The sequence below is a fragment of the Otolemur garnettii genome, unplaced genomic scaffold (assembly GCF_000181295.1).
Source record: "Otolemur garnettii isolate 467f Iridium unplaced genomic scaffold, OtoGar3 scaffold00134, whole genome shotgun sequence".
Lineage (NCBI taxonomy): Eukaryota > Metazoa > Chordata > Mammalia > Primates > Galagidae > Otolemur > Otolemur garnettii.
The window spans coordinates 645,809-658,505 of NW_003852529.1; the positions used below are offsets into that span (position 1 = coordinate 645,809).

General features: G+C 50.2%; 1 protein-coding gene and 1 pseudogene across 4 annotated transcripts in view; both read right to left on the reverse strand.

The window, feature by feature from the left end:
- Window positions 1–347: 347 nt before the first annotated feature.
- LOC100960625 lies at window positions 348–3,875 on the reverse strand (annotated as a pseudogene).
- Window positions 3,876–5,379: 1,504 nt separating this feature from the next.
- The window catches only part of ANO1 (anoctamin 1), a 181,743-nt gene continuing 174,425 nt past the window's right edge, over window positions 5,380–12,697 (reverse strand). For all 4 annotated transcript variants that reach the window (XM_023518328.1, XM_023518329.1, XM_012810511.2 and 1 more), the window contains 2 exons: window positions 8,780–8,885; window positions 5,380–7,197 (listed from right to left, as the gene is read on the reverse strand). In XM_023518328.1, the coding sequence (XP_023374096.1) occupies window positions 6,931–7,197; window positions 8,780–8,885 (373 nt within the window). In that variant the 3' untranslated portion in view covers window positions 5,380–6,930. The remainder of the gene's footprint in view (window positions 7,198–8,779; window positions 8,886–12,697) is intronic.

Here is a 12,697-nt window from a genome sequence, read left to right on the forward strand (position 1 = left end):
TGCGCACGGCTCGCAACGTTTGACCCCCAGAGATGGATGTGGTCAGGGTGACTCATGGTGAACACAGGAAGTTCACATGGTCAGGGTGAACTTCATGGGTGGCAGTGAAGTTCCTGCTGTTGTCTCCAGTGTCCCCTTTAGCACGGCTGGTAATTATTTTGGTGATTGCCACCCCCGGAGGTGCCATCGTGCTCTGTTGACCACTGGAGCCTGCATATTCCTGTCCATCTGTCCATATCCGCAGTTCCCAGTTATACCCAGTAGAATCACATCCACCATAGCCACTATAGTTTCGATCACCACCCTAGGCACTATGGTAATTTCCATATCCTTGGTCATAATAGTTATTAAATCCTTGGTTCTAGTTTTGGCCTTGACCTTGGCCTCCACCCCTAATCCCCCTCATCCACTGGCTGCAGAACCTCTTCCCCCTTCCTGTTTCTGCTGCCGCCTATATACTTCTTTGGGCTGTGCAATTTTGATTTCACGCTTCCCAGAACCAATTTGATGGTATCTGCTTTCTGACAATTTCTTTACGGGCTCTTCCTCTGTGTATGTGATAGAGCAAAATCCTCTCCTTTCATTTGTTTTTCTATCCCTGGGAAGTTCAATATTTCCAGTCCTCCAAAGCCTCCAAAATATTCTTTAATTTGTTCTTCAGAAGTATCTGGGCTCAGTCCTCCCACAAAAACCTTTCTGGGGGCTCTTTCCCTTTTAAAGCGTTGGCTCTTTTGGGGTCTATCAATTTGCCATCCAGTTTGTGTTCTTTCAGTTCCCAAACCTTATCAACACTAGCAGCATCTTTGAAAAGCGCAAATCCAAATCGTCCTGATTTTCCAGTGACTGGATCTGTGTTAGTTGTGCAGGCCGTCATCCCGCTGATTCTTGCTCGAGTTGATCTTGGATCCCTCCATGAATTCCATGTTGCTGTACTGTTCGTGTCCTCCATGGTGGGGCGGCTGTCGACTGGGGGGTGCTGGTGTGCAGTCTGGGTCACGGCAGCAGTGGTGGCCCCTTTGCCCATTTATGTTCTTTTGTTGTTGAGTTGTAGGAATTTGTATGTATTCTGTATAGTAATATCCTATCAGATACAGGATGTTTTCTCCTGTTTTTTTTTTGTGGGCTGCCTTTTTCACTCTGTTAACAGTATGCTGTGATATCCAAAAATTCTAAATTTTGACAAAGTCCAGTTTATATACTTTTATTTCACGTAGCATTGTGCCTTAAAAAAAGAAAGAAAAAATATCTTGTACAGGTTTGGTGGAAGTAAACGCATGTTTTATTTGTGAGGATGATGATCAGAATTCCTTTGTTTGCCTTTTTTCCTTGCAGTTTCTTAGTGTCACCCGTGCGTTTCTCTCTTTTCCTGTTTGTTTTGGTCTTTTTCATTAATACTGAAGCCTTTCCTCAACATGTGAGAATCCTTGGCTTTCCTTGGGGGTAGTTTTTTCCAAAGAGAGAGACTCCTTTCTGAGAGGCAGGGGTATTTACTAGACAGAACAACCCCCCCCCCCAAAAGATAGCCGGGTCCTAATCCCCAGACCTGTGACCATGTTCGTTTACAAGACAGAAGAATGGGCAGAGGTGGTGAAGAGTAACTATTCTCAGATGGAGAGATTATCTTGGTTTATCTCAGCAGACCCCATCTAGCCATGAGTCCTCATAATCAGAAGACAAGAGAGATGGCCCAGGAAAGGGACCCAGCAGCCATCACCAGCTTGGAAGAAGGGCCTAGGAAAGCAATGAATGGATTCTTCCCTGGAGCTTCCAGAAGGAATCAGCTTCACTGACACCTTACTTTTAGCTCACTGAGGTCTGGGTCAGCTCTCTGACCTGTAGAACCATAGGTAAAAAATTTGTGTGGATTTAAGCCACTGAATTTGTGGTCCTTTGCCCTGCCAGGTGCAGGCCCAAGTGCAGCTCCTGGAGGGCAGCCAGCAGGGGGCAGAAGCCACCAACAAGCAAACCCGGGTGGACCACGTGTTCCATGCAGAAGTCAGGGTGTGGGTTTGGGGTGGCCGCCTGGGAATAGCAGGACTCGTCCAAGGTACAGGTGGCAAGTGCTCCTGAGTCTTGGATACAGGGGTGTGTATTTTTGGTTGAAGTTGTCTGTGTGCTTATGATAGGTGCAATTTTCCACGTTAGCTGTTAATAAAAATGTGTGCGTGTATATATAAGGGGAGGAGGAGTGGGGGAGGGGGAGGGAGAGGGAGAGAAAGGGGGAGAGAGAATGGGATAACAGGAAATAATGAATCTCCGGCAAAGCTGAGCAAACCAGATCTCAGTCTCTCCAAGGTTACAGAGCCTTGCCCCATGGCTGGGTCCCAGCAGGCCCTTGGCAGGGGCAGCACACACCATTCTAGGCAGAGATGCCCAGGCTCGTCTTAAGTCAGTATTTCCAGGAATAAGTTGCATGTTTGCTAGGAGCCAGAAGACCATGTGAGTGAACTGGGTACACCACTTGCTGTACCTTCCACGACCTCCTGACCTCTCTCTTTAACACCCCTGCTGGGCCAACCTGAGGTCCACTCAGCTGACAGGCAGAAATGCCCAGCTGTCAGTCCATCCATCCACCTGCTCATGTGAATATCCTGCTAGCCACCCATCCATGTGTCCATCCAAACATCCACTCTCACCCCGCTGTCACCCATTCCTCACTTGCTCATTCATTCATTCACTCATTTGTTCATTCATTCAGCCCTCTGGGGCCTCCTCTGTGCCTGGCTCTGTGCCAGGTGTTCCTTACCAGCCTGTTTTCTGGCAAGTGTAAGTGCTTTGCTGTTGCCTTAAAAAACTTGACAGATAAGTGAGTGTCACCTAATGTGTGAGGACACATATCACCTGTGATAGGGGGACATTTTAGGGGGCACAAGAGTGGGGTCCTATGGATGAATGTCTGTGGGGGTTGGGGATGTGGGTGCCCTGGAGCAAGGGTGCTGAGTCCAGCCTTAGGGTGGGGACAGCCCTGTTCCAGGTGTGTACCACGGCCAAGCTCTGTCCCAGGGAATCTCACAGTTGGACCTAGATCTGAGTATAGGAACCTTGGCCTGAGGCTTGTCTAGCAATGCCAGTGACTGCAGGGCCCTGAGCTCAGTGCCCCACAGCTAGTGGGCGTCTGTTTGGGAGGGTGGGGCTGGGTTGTGTGTGTGTGGGACATGTGCACCAGAGAGCACAGCAGGTGCTACCAGGCTCCAGCTGATGGGAACATGGGATTCAGCCAAATAGCTGAGCACTGGATGTTGGGATTTCGCAAGAGAATGTGCAAACTCAGACTTTTGAATGTGGACATATCTGTTTTTTAATAAACACTGAAGGTAGCAGAGGTGGTCTCGGGCGGCATGCTAACCGTGCCACCATAGTCAGAGAACAGCAGAGTCCCACTGCTGGCTGCCAGGGTTGACTGCAGGTCTCAGTGGTACAGCTGGTGTGAGTGCTCGCAGCTCAGGGCCACCTGTGTGTGGTAGTCTGTGCTCAGAGGCCCCCTTTCCCTCCCACACTACACCAGGGGCCAGTAGCTGAAACCTTCCAGTGCCAGCCACCCAGAGGTCATGGCCGAGGGCTGGTGTTGTAGCCATCTCACTGAATGGCCACAATGGCACCCTGAGCCTCCTTGAGCCTCCTATGCTCATCTGTGAAATAGCAGCACTCGCTGTCTGGGGTCAGGTCTCTGTGACAATAGAGTTTTCTCCATCTACCACTAGCACCTTTAGACAAGGGCCGTCATCTGAGCTCTACTATCACGCGCCTGGATTTCTGCAACCTCTTCTTCTCTGACATCCCATTCTGCTTCAGTCCCCCCTTCCCCGCGCACACACATCTGCTGGGACTTCCAGTGTAAGTCAGATCCCATCACTGGCACCGTCCAGGATGTCCATGATGCTTCCCACCTGTTCAGTCTCCAGGCAGCTCAGCGACCTCTGTCCTGCTGCCTCTTCAGCCTGCAAGCCCCACCCAACACATACTGTTCTGTGCTTCGGGCTCCTCATTACTTAGGTCTCAAGGGCTCCCCAGACCAATGTGGCCACTCTCAGCTGGTCATACTCCTTGTTCCCTCTGAAGTCATCTGATTTTGGAGTGCATTTTCTGGTTCAGCCTTTGACTTCCTTTGCAAGAACGTCGTCCCTGCGGAAAGAGGCTGCATCTGTTTTGTTCACCGCTGTCTTCCTGGTGCCTGACAAGTAGTAGTTCAGCAAATGCTTCTTGAATGTTCCGTGAATAAGTATGTCTGAAGTCTGGCTTCCAGACTCGGCTTAGGTGCTAAAGAGCACTGTGATCTTGCCTGTTCCTCGCCTGGCAGTGTGAATGAAGATCCCCACTTTGCGCTCTCCTGGGCTCCGGGAGGGCCCATGGAGACAGGAGGGCAGAAGGGAGGGAGTTCTGAGGTGCAGATGGGGTCCGTCCCCGGCTCCGCCCCCCGCCGGCCCGCCTTACCGGGCGCCGCTGCCGAGCGCCAGCACAAGGGGGCGCCCGAGGTCTGCCGCTGGTCCGGCGAGGCTCCCGGGTCGTGGAGGGGTAAGGAAGTGACAGTGCGTCCTACGGAGACCAGCCCCAGCTAACCAGCTAAAACGCTTACTGCTTTGCTGACGTTTTCTGGGTTAAAAATACCCGTTCTTTCACACTGTGGATTGTGATTATAGGTGTTTTTTTTTTTTTAAATGACCCCACTTGCTCAAATGAAAACACTGGCAACACAATGGTGGTCCTCAAAAGGTTCTGGAGAGATTTTAGGTCCTTGAAATCCCAAATACTAGTCTATTGGGTTGGGGACCAGGGGTCAGGACTGGGGGGTTGTGGAAGATGCTGGGTAGAAAGTGTGAGCACGACCCCCCATCCCAACACATACCTGAGAGTACATAGCACACAGGTGGGTATACACACACACAAGCAAAGGCAAACACACGTGCTCACTGTGTGAACACGGACCATGCAGACATGCAAACACACGCACACACAAGCACACACCACGTGCACACATGCACACACAGGCATATAGAAACACGCACACGTGTACATGCACACCAAGCAAATGCAAACGTGTGTACACAGGTGCGATGTACACAGACACACGTGCACATATCTATGCACATATGCCTGTGCTCAAGCATGTGCAGACAGCAAATGTAATACACACAATGTGAAGTACACACCAATAAACACATGTATGTGAATGCACACACACATGTATGTGTGTGCATCTTCTTGCACACACAGAAAGATGAAGTCCCAGAAACATCTAGAATAATTCACATGTCTAGCACCAAAGAAGTGGGTGCCTGTCAGTCAGTCTTGCATTTACAGTGTCAATCGTGGGACTTTGGGGTCAGCCTCTAAGTTCCTTAAGGCAAAGGTCACACAGGCAGCTTTCAATTGAGAAAAGCGTCATGTATTCAAATTTATTTAGATGAATGTTCAGCCACAGTCCCCTGTGGGTTTGTGCACATTCACTTTTTAAAAAATGTTTCCATAAAAGAGTTTTTGGTAATCACCTAATTTTAATACAATATTTATATACAAAACTACTTCCTGTACAAGAGAAAATAGAAGCATCAGATTGTACGATTTTAGCAAATAATGAAAACCTATGACTCTTATGGACTCGGATCACAACCGATGACGGGAATGTCAACATCACACCGAGGATATGTTCAAGACAAATATATTTGTTTTTTTTTTCTTCCCACCTTTGATGAAACATTTCTCTTTATGTTTCTCTTGGTGCTTGAGAAATTTCAGATAATTGGTTAGTATAATTGCTGCAAATTTAGGTTGCTCATATTAGTTATGAGACTTGTTTTTACAAGCTTTTGGAATGATAACTTTCCAACAGTGACATTCCTGTGAGTAAAAATATAGAGAAATATTATCAAAATAGAAGCCTTTATTCATAAAAATCTTTGGTAGTAACAGTATTTTAAATTCCTCTCAATAATATTTGGTTAACTAATAACTCCTTCCACCTTTGAGCTACAGAAAAAATAGTCCTCAAATCTACCAAATACTTGATTAAACAAAACCCCAATAAATATTCTAAAGCTTTGAATGACACCCCCCCCCAGCCTTAAGACATCTTAAAACCCTTAAGCCATCTTTAGAGATGTTTCCGAGGTAATCTCTCCCTGCCCATTTTCCCCGTCAATCTGCTTTTATCACACATCAAAGATGAACACCTCTGAGGTCAGCTCGGTGTGACAGGGGCAGGTGTGTGGCTGACAGTAGGGCCTGCAAGGGACATATGCCAAGGGTGCTGTTACATATGGGATCAGGGACATCTGCACCCATCCAGTACTCCAAGAATAAATCGGACACCCCCACATACCTCATGGGGACAGTGATGGGGTACTTCTTTGACCAAGGTGTCTTAGCTTCTGAAATTACCAAGGAAAAGATGATTCAAAGTCATCCAGCTTTTCTGACATAGAGGCAGATGACCCCTTTGGGAATCGATGTCAATGCTGTTATTCCTTCTCAGTTTCTCCATTCTTCCTGAAAAATCGCCCTAGCTTTTGCCCAATGCCGTGGCGTACCATTTTGCACTTATCTTAAGGCAACAGAAGGACTAAGAAAGAAGATTTCTAGGGGCCCCTGTTCACCTTCCACTGCGAAGGAGACTCAAGTCCAAGAACTGTTTCTGCAAAGCACCTGCCTTTACTATATGTAATTATTGCCCAATCACCAGCCATAATTTTGATTCACCTTGAATACTAAAGATAAAAAAAAAATTCCCTGCATAATGGTTTTGTGCAAAAACAGAGGGAAAAAAAAAAAAGAGAACGAAGGAAGAAAAGTATCGTCCTATCAGAAAGTGGTCCTCCATGTTTGCAGAAAACATAGGCGCCACCGGGCTCTGGTGGGGTCAAGAAGCCGCCGGCCCGGGGAGAGGGTGCCCGTTGGTCGGATGCCCGCTGGTCTGCACAGCCCCACCAGTGGCAGCTACAGGACGCTGCCGTGGTGTGCGTGGCTGGGGGCCGGGGTGCCGCCGAGGCTGTCAGGGCCGGCTCTGGGGCTGTGGTTGTTGCACGGCTCATCCTTTTTGTGCTCCTTGTCCATCCAGGTGTCCAGCAGCTGGAGCTTGCCCTGCTCTTCCCGCATAAACAGCTCCACCATGAGCACCTTCTCCTTGTGGATCTGCTGGCTGATGTCCTTGGGGATGTCAGGGATGACCCAGTCCACAAAGTCACTCATGAACATGACCAGGTTCTGGAAGAAGAGTCAGCACGTGGGGTGGGAAGGAGGACGCTGGCATGGATGCTCCTGACGTCCCCATCTGTCCCCCGCCCTGGGGAGCCCGACCCAGACACTTCCCTGTGCGCTCAGCTATGCCCTGTGACCTCCCTGAGTTGCGATTTCCCAGAAGGTATAACCAAGTCCCTGAACCATCCTGAGGCCCTTGGCTGACTTTCTTGAACCAATGGGAAATTGGTCATTAGAAAAATTATCTTATTAGTTCTGAATTCCTTGGTCAAGAGGCTTCAGAAGTGATCTAATGAGTGACATGTCACCAAATACAACAAGAAGGATCGAGACTTCAAGGAAAAGAATTAAACTGGAAATGGCACCAATATGGACCGAACGTCATCTATTCCTGCCACTCAGCAGACCCCTTCTGCCGCTGGCACAGCCTCCCAGGGACACCCTGAACACTTTCCACCTCAGTGGAGACATTTCTGGTGGATGGGATGTGAGAGAAGTCGGTGTTTATGGAAAAACAAAAATCTTATTGTGTGCCAAACTTCTGTCCAGTGAGCACGGGTGAGTACCCCCGTCTGGGTTAGTGGCCTCCCTCCCATTGTGGATGACACTGGTGTCCACTCAGACTGATCTCCTCTCCCAGCCCCAAGCTGTGGTGGTTGTTGGCTGCTCATGTTCACAGCTGTGGAATTTCTTCCCTGTTCTGTCCCCCTCTTTCTGTCTTGGGAAGCCCCTGGCTAAGGACCGACAGATCTAGGTAGACAAAAGGGGCTATGCGGTCTCCAGGGGGCCCAAGTCTGGGGTGCCATTCATGGTTCAGGATGAGGCTGAAGCTCTCCCTGACCGAGGCACTTCTAGGCTCTGCTTCTGGGGAACCCAGCCTCACACACTTTTGGTACCCAAGGCTGGGTGAGGCAGCTGAGCTCAGTGAAGTAGAAGGATTTGCCCGATGCCACATGATATAAGGGGCAGAGCTGGGACGTGAATCTAGTCCTGGGATTCCAGATTCTGAGCTCTTGGCCTGCTGTCTTCCTTGCTTGGATTTAACTTGGTGCCAGAGGGATGCCCCTGGGTGGAACCTCTGCAGTGCCCACATGGCTCCGGGTGCTTCCCCTCGCTGGGACCTTAGCTGCCAGTGCACCAGCTGGCTCCCTGATCTGGGGCCCTGCCCCCTGGAGTCCCTCTGGCTTCTAGAGTGGCCCAGTGCCTTCCCCAGGGACTGGGCCAGGTGGGGCGGGTCTCTGGAGGCATCTGAGAACCCACTGCCCTCCTTCTGGGACCCAACTGCTGCACAGAAAGCGTAAGACACTGAGACCAGGACCGAGGCAGGTCTCTCCTTCCTCCCTGTCCCTGTCAATCCAGACACGTCTATTGAATTAAACCCACCCTCCCCGAAGAATCCAAATCCCTCTGCCTGTGTGCACAGGGCCCGGCCTCTGCCTTCCTTTGTTCATGAGGTTCTCCTGGGTCCCGTCCTTGCACAGGGCCTCTGGGGGGTGGAGGGGGAGTCTGCCTTCCTGACCGTGCGCACAGGGGCTCCCCTCATGCTCCATTTCTCAAACCTTCTGGAAACTAGAGGGACCTACTGCACCTGGAAGACGATGACAAACGCCAGCCGGGCTGCCAGGACGGCCCAGAAGTCCTTGGAGATGTCGTACTTGTGTTCGGACCACGGGGGTTCTCGGTAATCTTTGTACCTGCAGAAGATGCACTGGGAGTCAAGGGCAGGTCTCTGGCAAAACCCAAGGTTCTGGCCAGGGCCAGGCAGCTCCAGAGAAGCAGCGGAGAACCCCAGCCTGGCTCTGCTGCTGCCTCCAGGGACACCCCTGGCTCGGCCTGCTCACATAGCCTAGTCGAGGGAGGTGGTTGGGGCTGCACCAGCCTGTGCCGGCCTGAGGGGCTTCACATAAAATACAGACACCAGGAAGTGCCCCATAGGCCCAACTATAAGTTCAGAATTGAGTGCTTGGGACCTTCTGGTCTACAAGGGCCCAACTTTTATTACTATTATTTATTTAGTTGTTTTTAGGCAGAGTTTCACTCTGGGTAGAGTACTGATGACATAGCTCACAGCGACCTCAAACTACTCTTGGGCTCAAGAGATGCTCTTGCCTTGGCCTCCCCAGTAGCTGGGATTATAGGCGCCAGAATGCCAGCTACTTTTTCTATTTTTAGTACAGATGGGGTCTCCCTTTGCTCAGGCTGGTCTGGAACTCTTGAGCTCAGATGATCTACCTAGCCTTCCAGAGTACTAGGATTACAGGCATGAGCCACTTTGCCTGGCCAAGGAAGTCCCAAACTTTTAAAAGCAGTGGAACCTTTTTCCCAAAAAGAAATCTCACCTGAAATTCTCATGGGTGCCAGAGAGAGCAGGCCCAGTTGAAGTGGGATGGGAGGGGCTCTCTGAGCTGGAACCTGTCTGATCTCAACCCAACCCCCAGTCTCCACAGAATCCCAGGATGGGTTCCACAGAACACAGTCTGAAACCACTGCAGCAGTCTATCCTTTTTGGGCGAAAATTATTAAAAGGAAAAAAACCTACACATCTCATCAAAAAAGGAAAAAAACACCCTAAATATTTGATCGAAGTCATCTAAACCATCTATGAAAGATTTACCAAAGTGCATGGCTGAATACACAGTTGGGGTAGGCTCGAGCCCGCCTGGCAGCCGCCTGCCCACTGACCCTTCCAGCTGCCTGCCTTACCTTGGTTTCACCTTACCTGTAAATAACGTGAACGACCTTTAGTTCTTGAGTTGTCAGTTTTAGACGTGGCCTATTGATGTGCTCAGAGAGACAAGCTCACTCACACCTGTCTACATGGTGATCCCTGAACCCACCAGGCCCGCAGGAGTGACAGGAGTCTGCCTGTGCTTTAGTTGTCCCTGGCTTCTTCCTCTTTTTACAGAGATGTAGAGATGCCAGGTCTGTGGGGGCAGGGCGAGATCTCCAGCTAGGCCCTCTACCCCCACTGCTCCCTGAATCTGGGCAAGGCCACATATCCACTGGGACTTGACTTTAATGGAGATGACACCCCACCCTACATTGGAAAAACTTCCCAAAGCCGGCCAGAAAAGTCCCATGCCAGGGGCAGGGTTTCCAGGTGCTAAGCTGCAGGTGGACGTCTGCTGGGCACCAGAAGCTGAGCCTGTGACCTGGCTCTGTAGGCACAGCTCAGCCTGGGCTGGACCCACAACCCTGGTACTCAGCCCACATGAACACCACCTTGCTGGGTCCCCCCTGGGCAATCACTTGGCCTCTCTGGGTCATAGTCTGGGCAATCCCTCACTTCTTCATGTTGAAGGCATTTAGTGAGCAGCTACTACATGCCAGACCCCATTCCAGGAGTGAAGATTCAAGAGGCAACACGACATATAGGGCCCCTCACTTGTGGAGCTTTATTTCTGCAGGGAGCTGGATGGGAGTCTGAGTCAGGATGGGAACACAGGCTCCGGTGTCAGCTGCTGTGCCAGGCAAAGGTTGCATAACCTGCTTTCTCATGGGAACAAGCAGCCCCTATTCTATTGTCAGAAGTTGCATGCCACCTGCTCTTCCTTTTCCCTTATTCTATACTCAAGGCCAGTTGCACTAGGATGCTGAGAAATATATTTGGTCACCTGGAAAACTCGTATGCATCCCTCAAAGCCCACTGGCACTGTGTCCAGACACCCCTGCCCAGTGCCTATACTAATCTCTATCAGAAATGATCTTTCTTTTTTTTCTTGATGAGCTAGGGCACACAGGGAGGAACAGAATGCCTTCTCTAGAGGTGAATGTGAAGGTTAAGTGTGACAATGCTTGCTTGAGCACAGGAATAAAGGCAGCCAGCTGTGATCACAGCTCTTTGCTCTGCTAATGCCACCTCTGCCACACCTGCTGCCCTGGGCTAGGCTGGGCTAGGCTAGGAGCTGTTCCTCTGGGAGGTGGCTTAACATGGGCGCAGCTGGCAGAGGTGGGGAGCCCACACACACAAGGTCACAGCTAGTGGTTGGTGGTGGAGGCTAAAGCCTGGAGTAGTGAGTGAAGTGGTGAGACCCACAGTCTTCTGCCTCCGTGGGGATCAAAGTGACAAGAGGCTTAAGAACACGGTTTCTGCCCTGTGCTCTTGGTCTCCTCTCTGTGTGGGCAGGACCCCCTGACATGTGTGATGGTGGAGCTACTTCTTTAAGCCTAGCCTGGGGTCTCACAATCCGTGTCCTTCCTGGCAACCAAGGCTAACCTTCACCCCTGTACTCAGCAATATTCAAAGTTTTGAGGCAACTTTTAGTAAAATGAGCCATATATTTATCCACTTTTTTTTTTTTTAAAGACAAGGTCAAACTCTATTGCCTGGGCTGGAGTGCAGTAGCATCATCAGAGGTCACTGCAGCCTCAAACTCCAGGACTTAAATGATCCTCCTGCCTCAGCCTCTTGGGTAGCTGGGACTACAGGCATGTGCTATCATGCCCAGCTAATTTCACTTTTTCGTAGAGAGGAGGTCTCACTCCGTCATTAAGACTAGAGTACAGTGGTATCACTGTATCTCACCACAACCTCAAACTCCCAGGCTCAGGCGATCCTCCCGTGTTGGCCTCCCAAAGTGTAAGGATTATAGGGGAGCACCACACCTGGCCTGCCTTCTTTTTTTCTCAATTATTCTTCATCTAAAATTCATTCTTCATCAAACATGTAAATCTTCAGTGTGTTCTTCATGGGGAATGTTTAGAAACCCCCAAAGGAAGTGTTGTGCTATGGACAGGGAACAGCCAGACTGGAAGCTCAGGAGGTCAGGGTTCTGCAGCCTGGCACCTGGCAGGGGATGTGCAGCTCCTCCCCGAGGTGACCAGGCGCAGGGCTGGAGGGAGTCATCCCACCTTGGGCGAGCACAGTTTTTAAAGCTGCAAACCGTGTTGTGCTGTGCGCCTCGTGTTGCCATTTGCCCTTGTGGTTGGGGAACCTGGCTTTAGGGTACCCTTCTCTGTCCCCATCTTCATACATGACATTGCACTCTTCCTCTGGCCATTGCAGACACCTGCCCAGCATCTGTCACCCCTTCTTTGAGTCATAGTCTCCCAATTTTCCTTAGGATCCCCCCACTCTGACCATGACCTCACACCCCAGCACATGACTCAGGAGGAGCCAGAGAGAGTCCTCCACCTCTTGGCAACAGTAACAGGCGTCTGACCCAAGACAGGCCGGGATATTCAGTCCTGGGATTTTTGTCAGCTATTGACAAAGAGGTTTCTTTCCACAGGGGCTGCAGGGCAGAGAGGATGTGAGGCAGGGCTTTCTGGGGGTCCTTTCTGTCTGCCAGAAAAAAGTATTGACATAGGGGAAAACAGAATTGAGAGGCAATGCCAAAGTGGAGCCCGATGGCAAACTAGCTCCTGGATCCAGCCATGCCTGAAGCTATGATGGACTTCTTAGTTATAGGAACTAGCAAATCTGGGGGAGATGCCTTCTGCCAGGCATCTTAAAAAAGAAATCTTTTTTTTTCTTTTTAAGACAGAGTCTTTTTTTTTTTTTTTT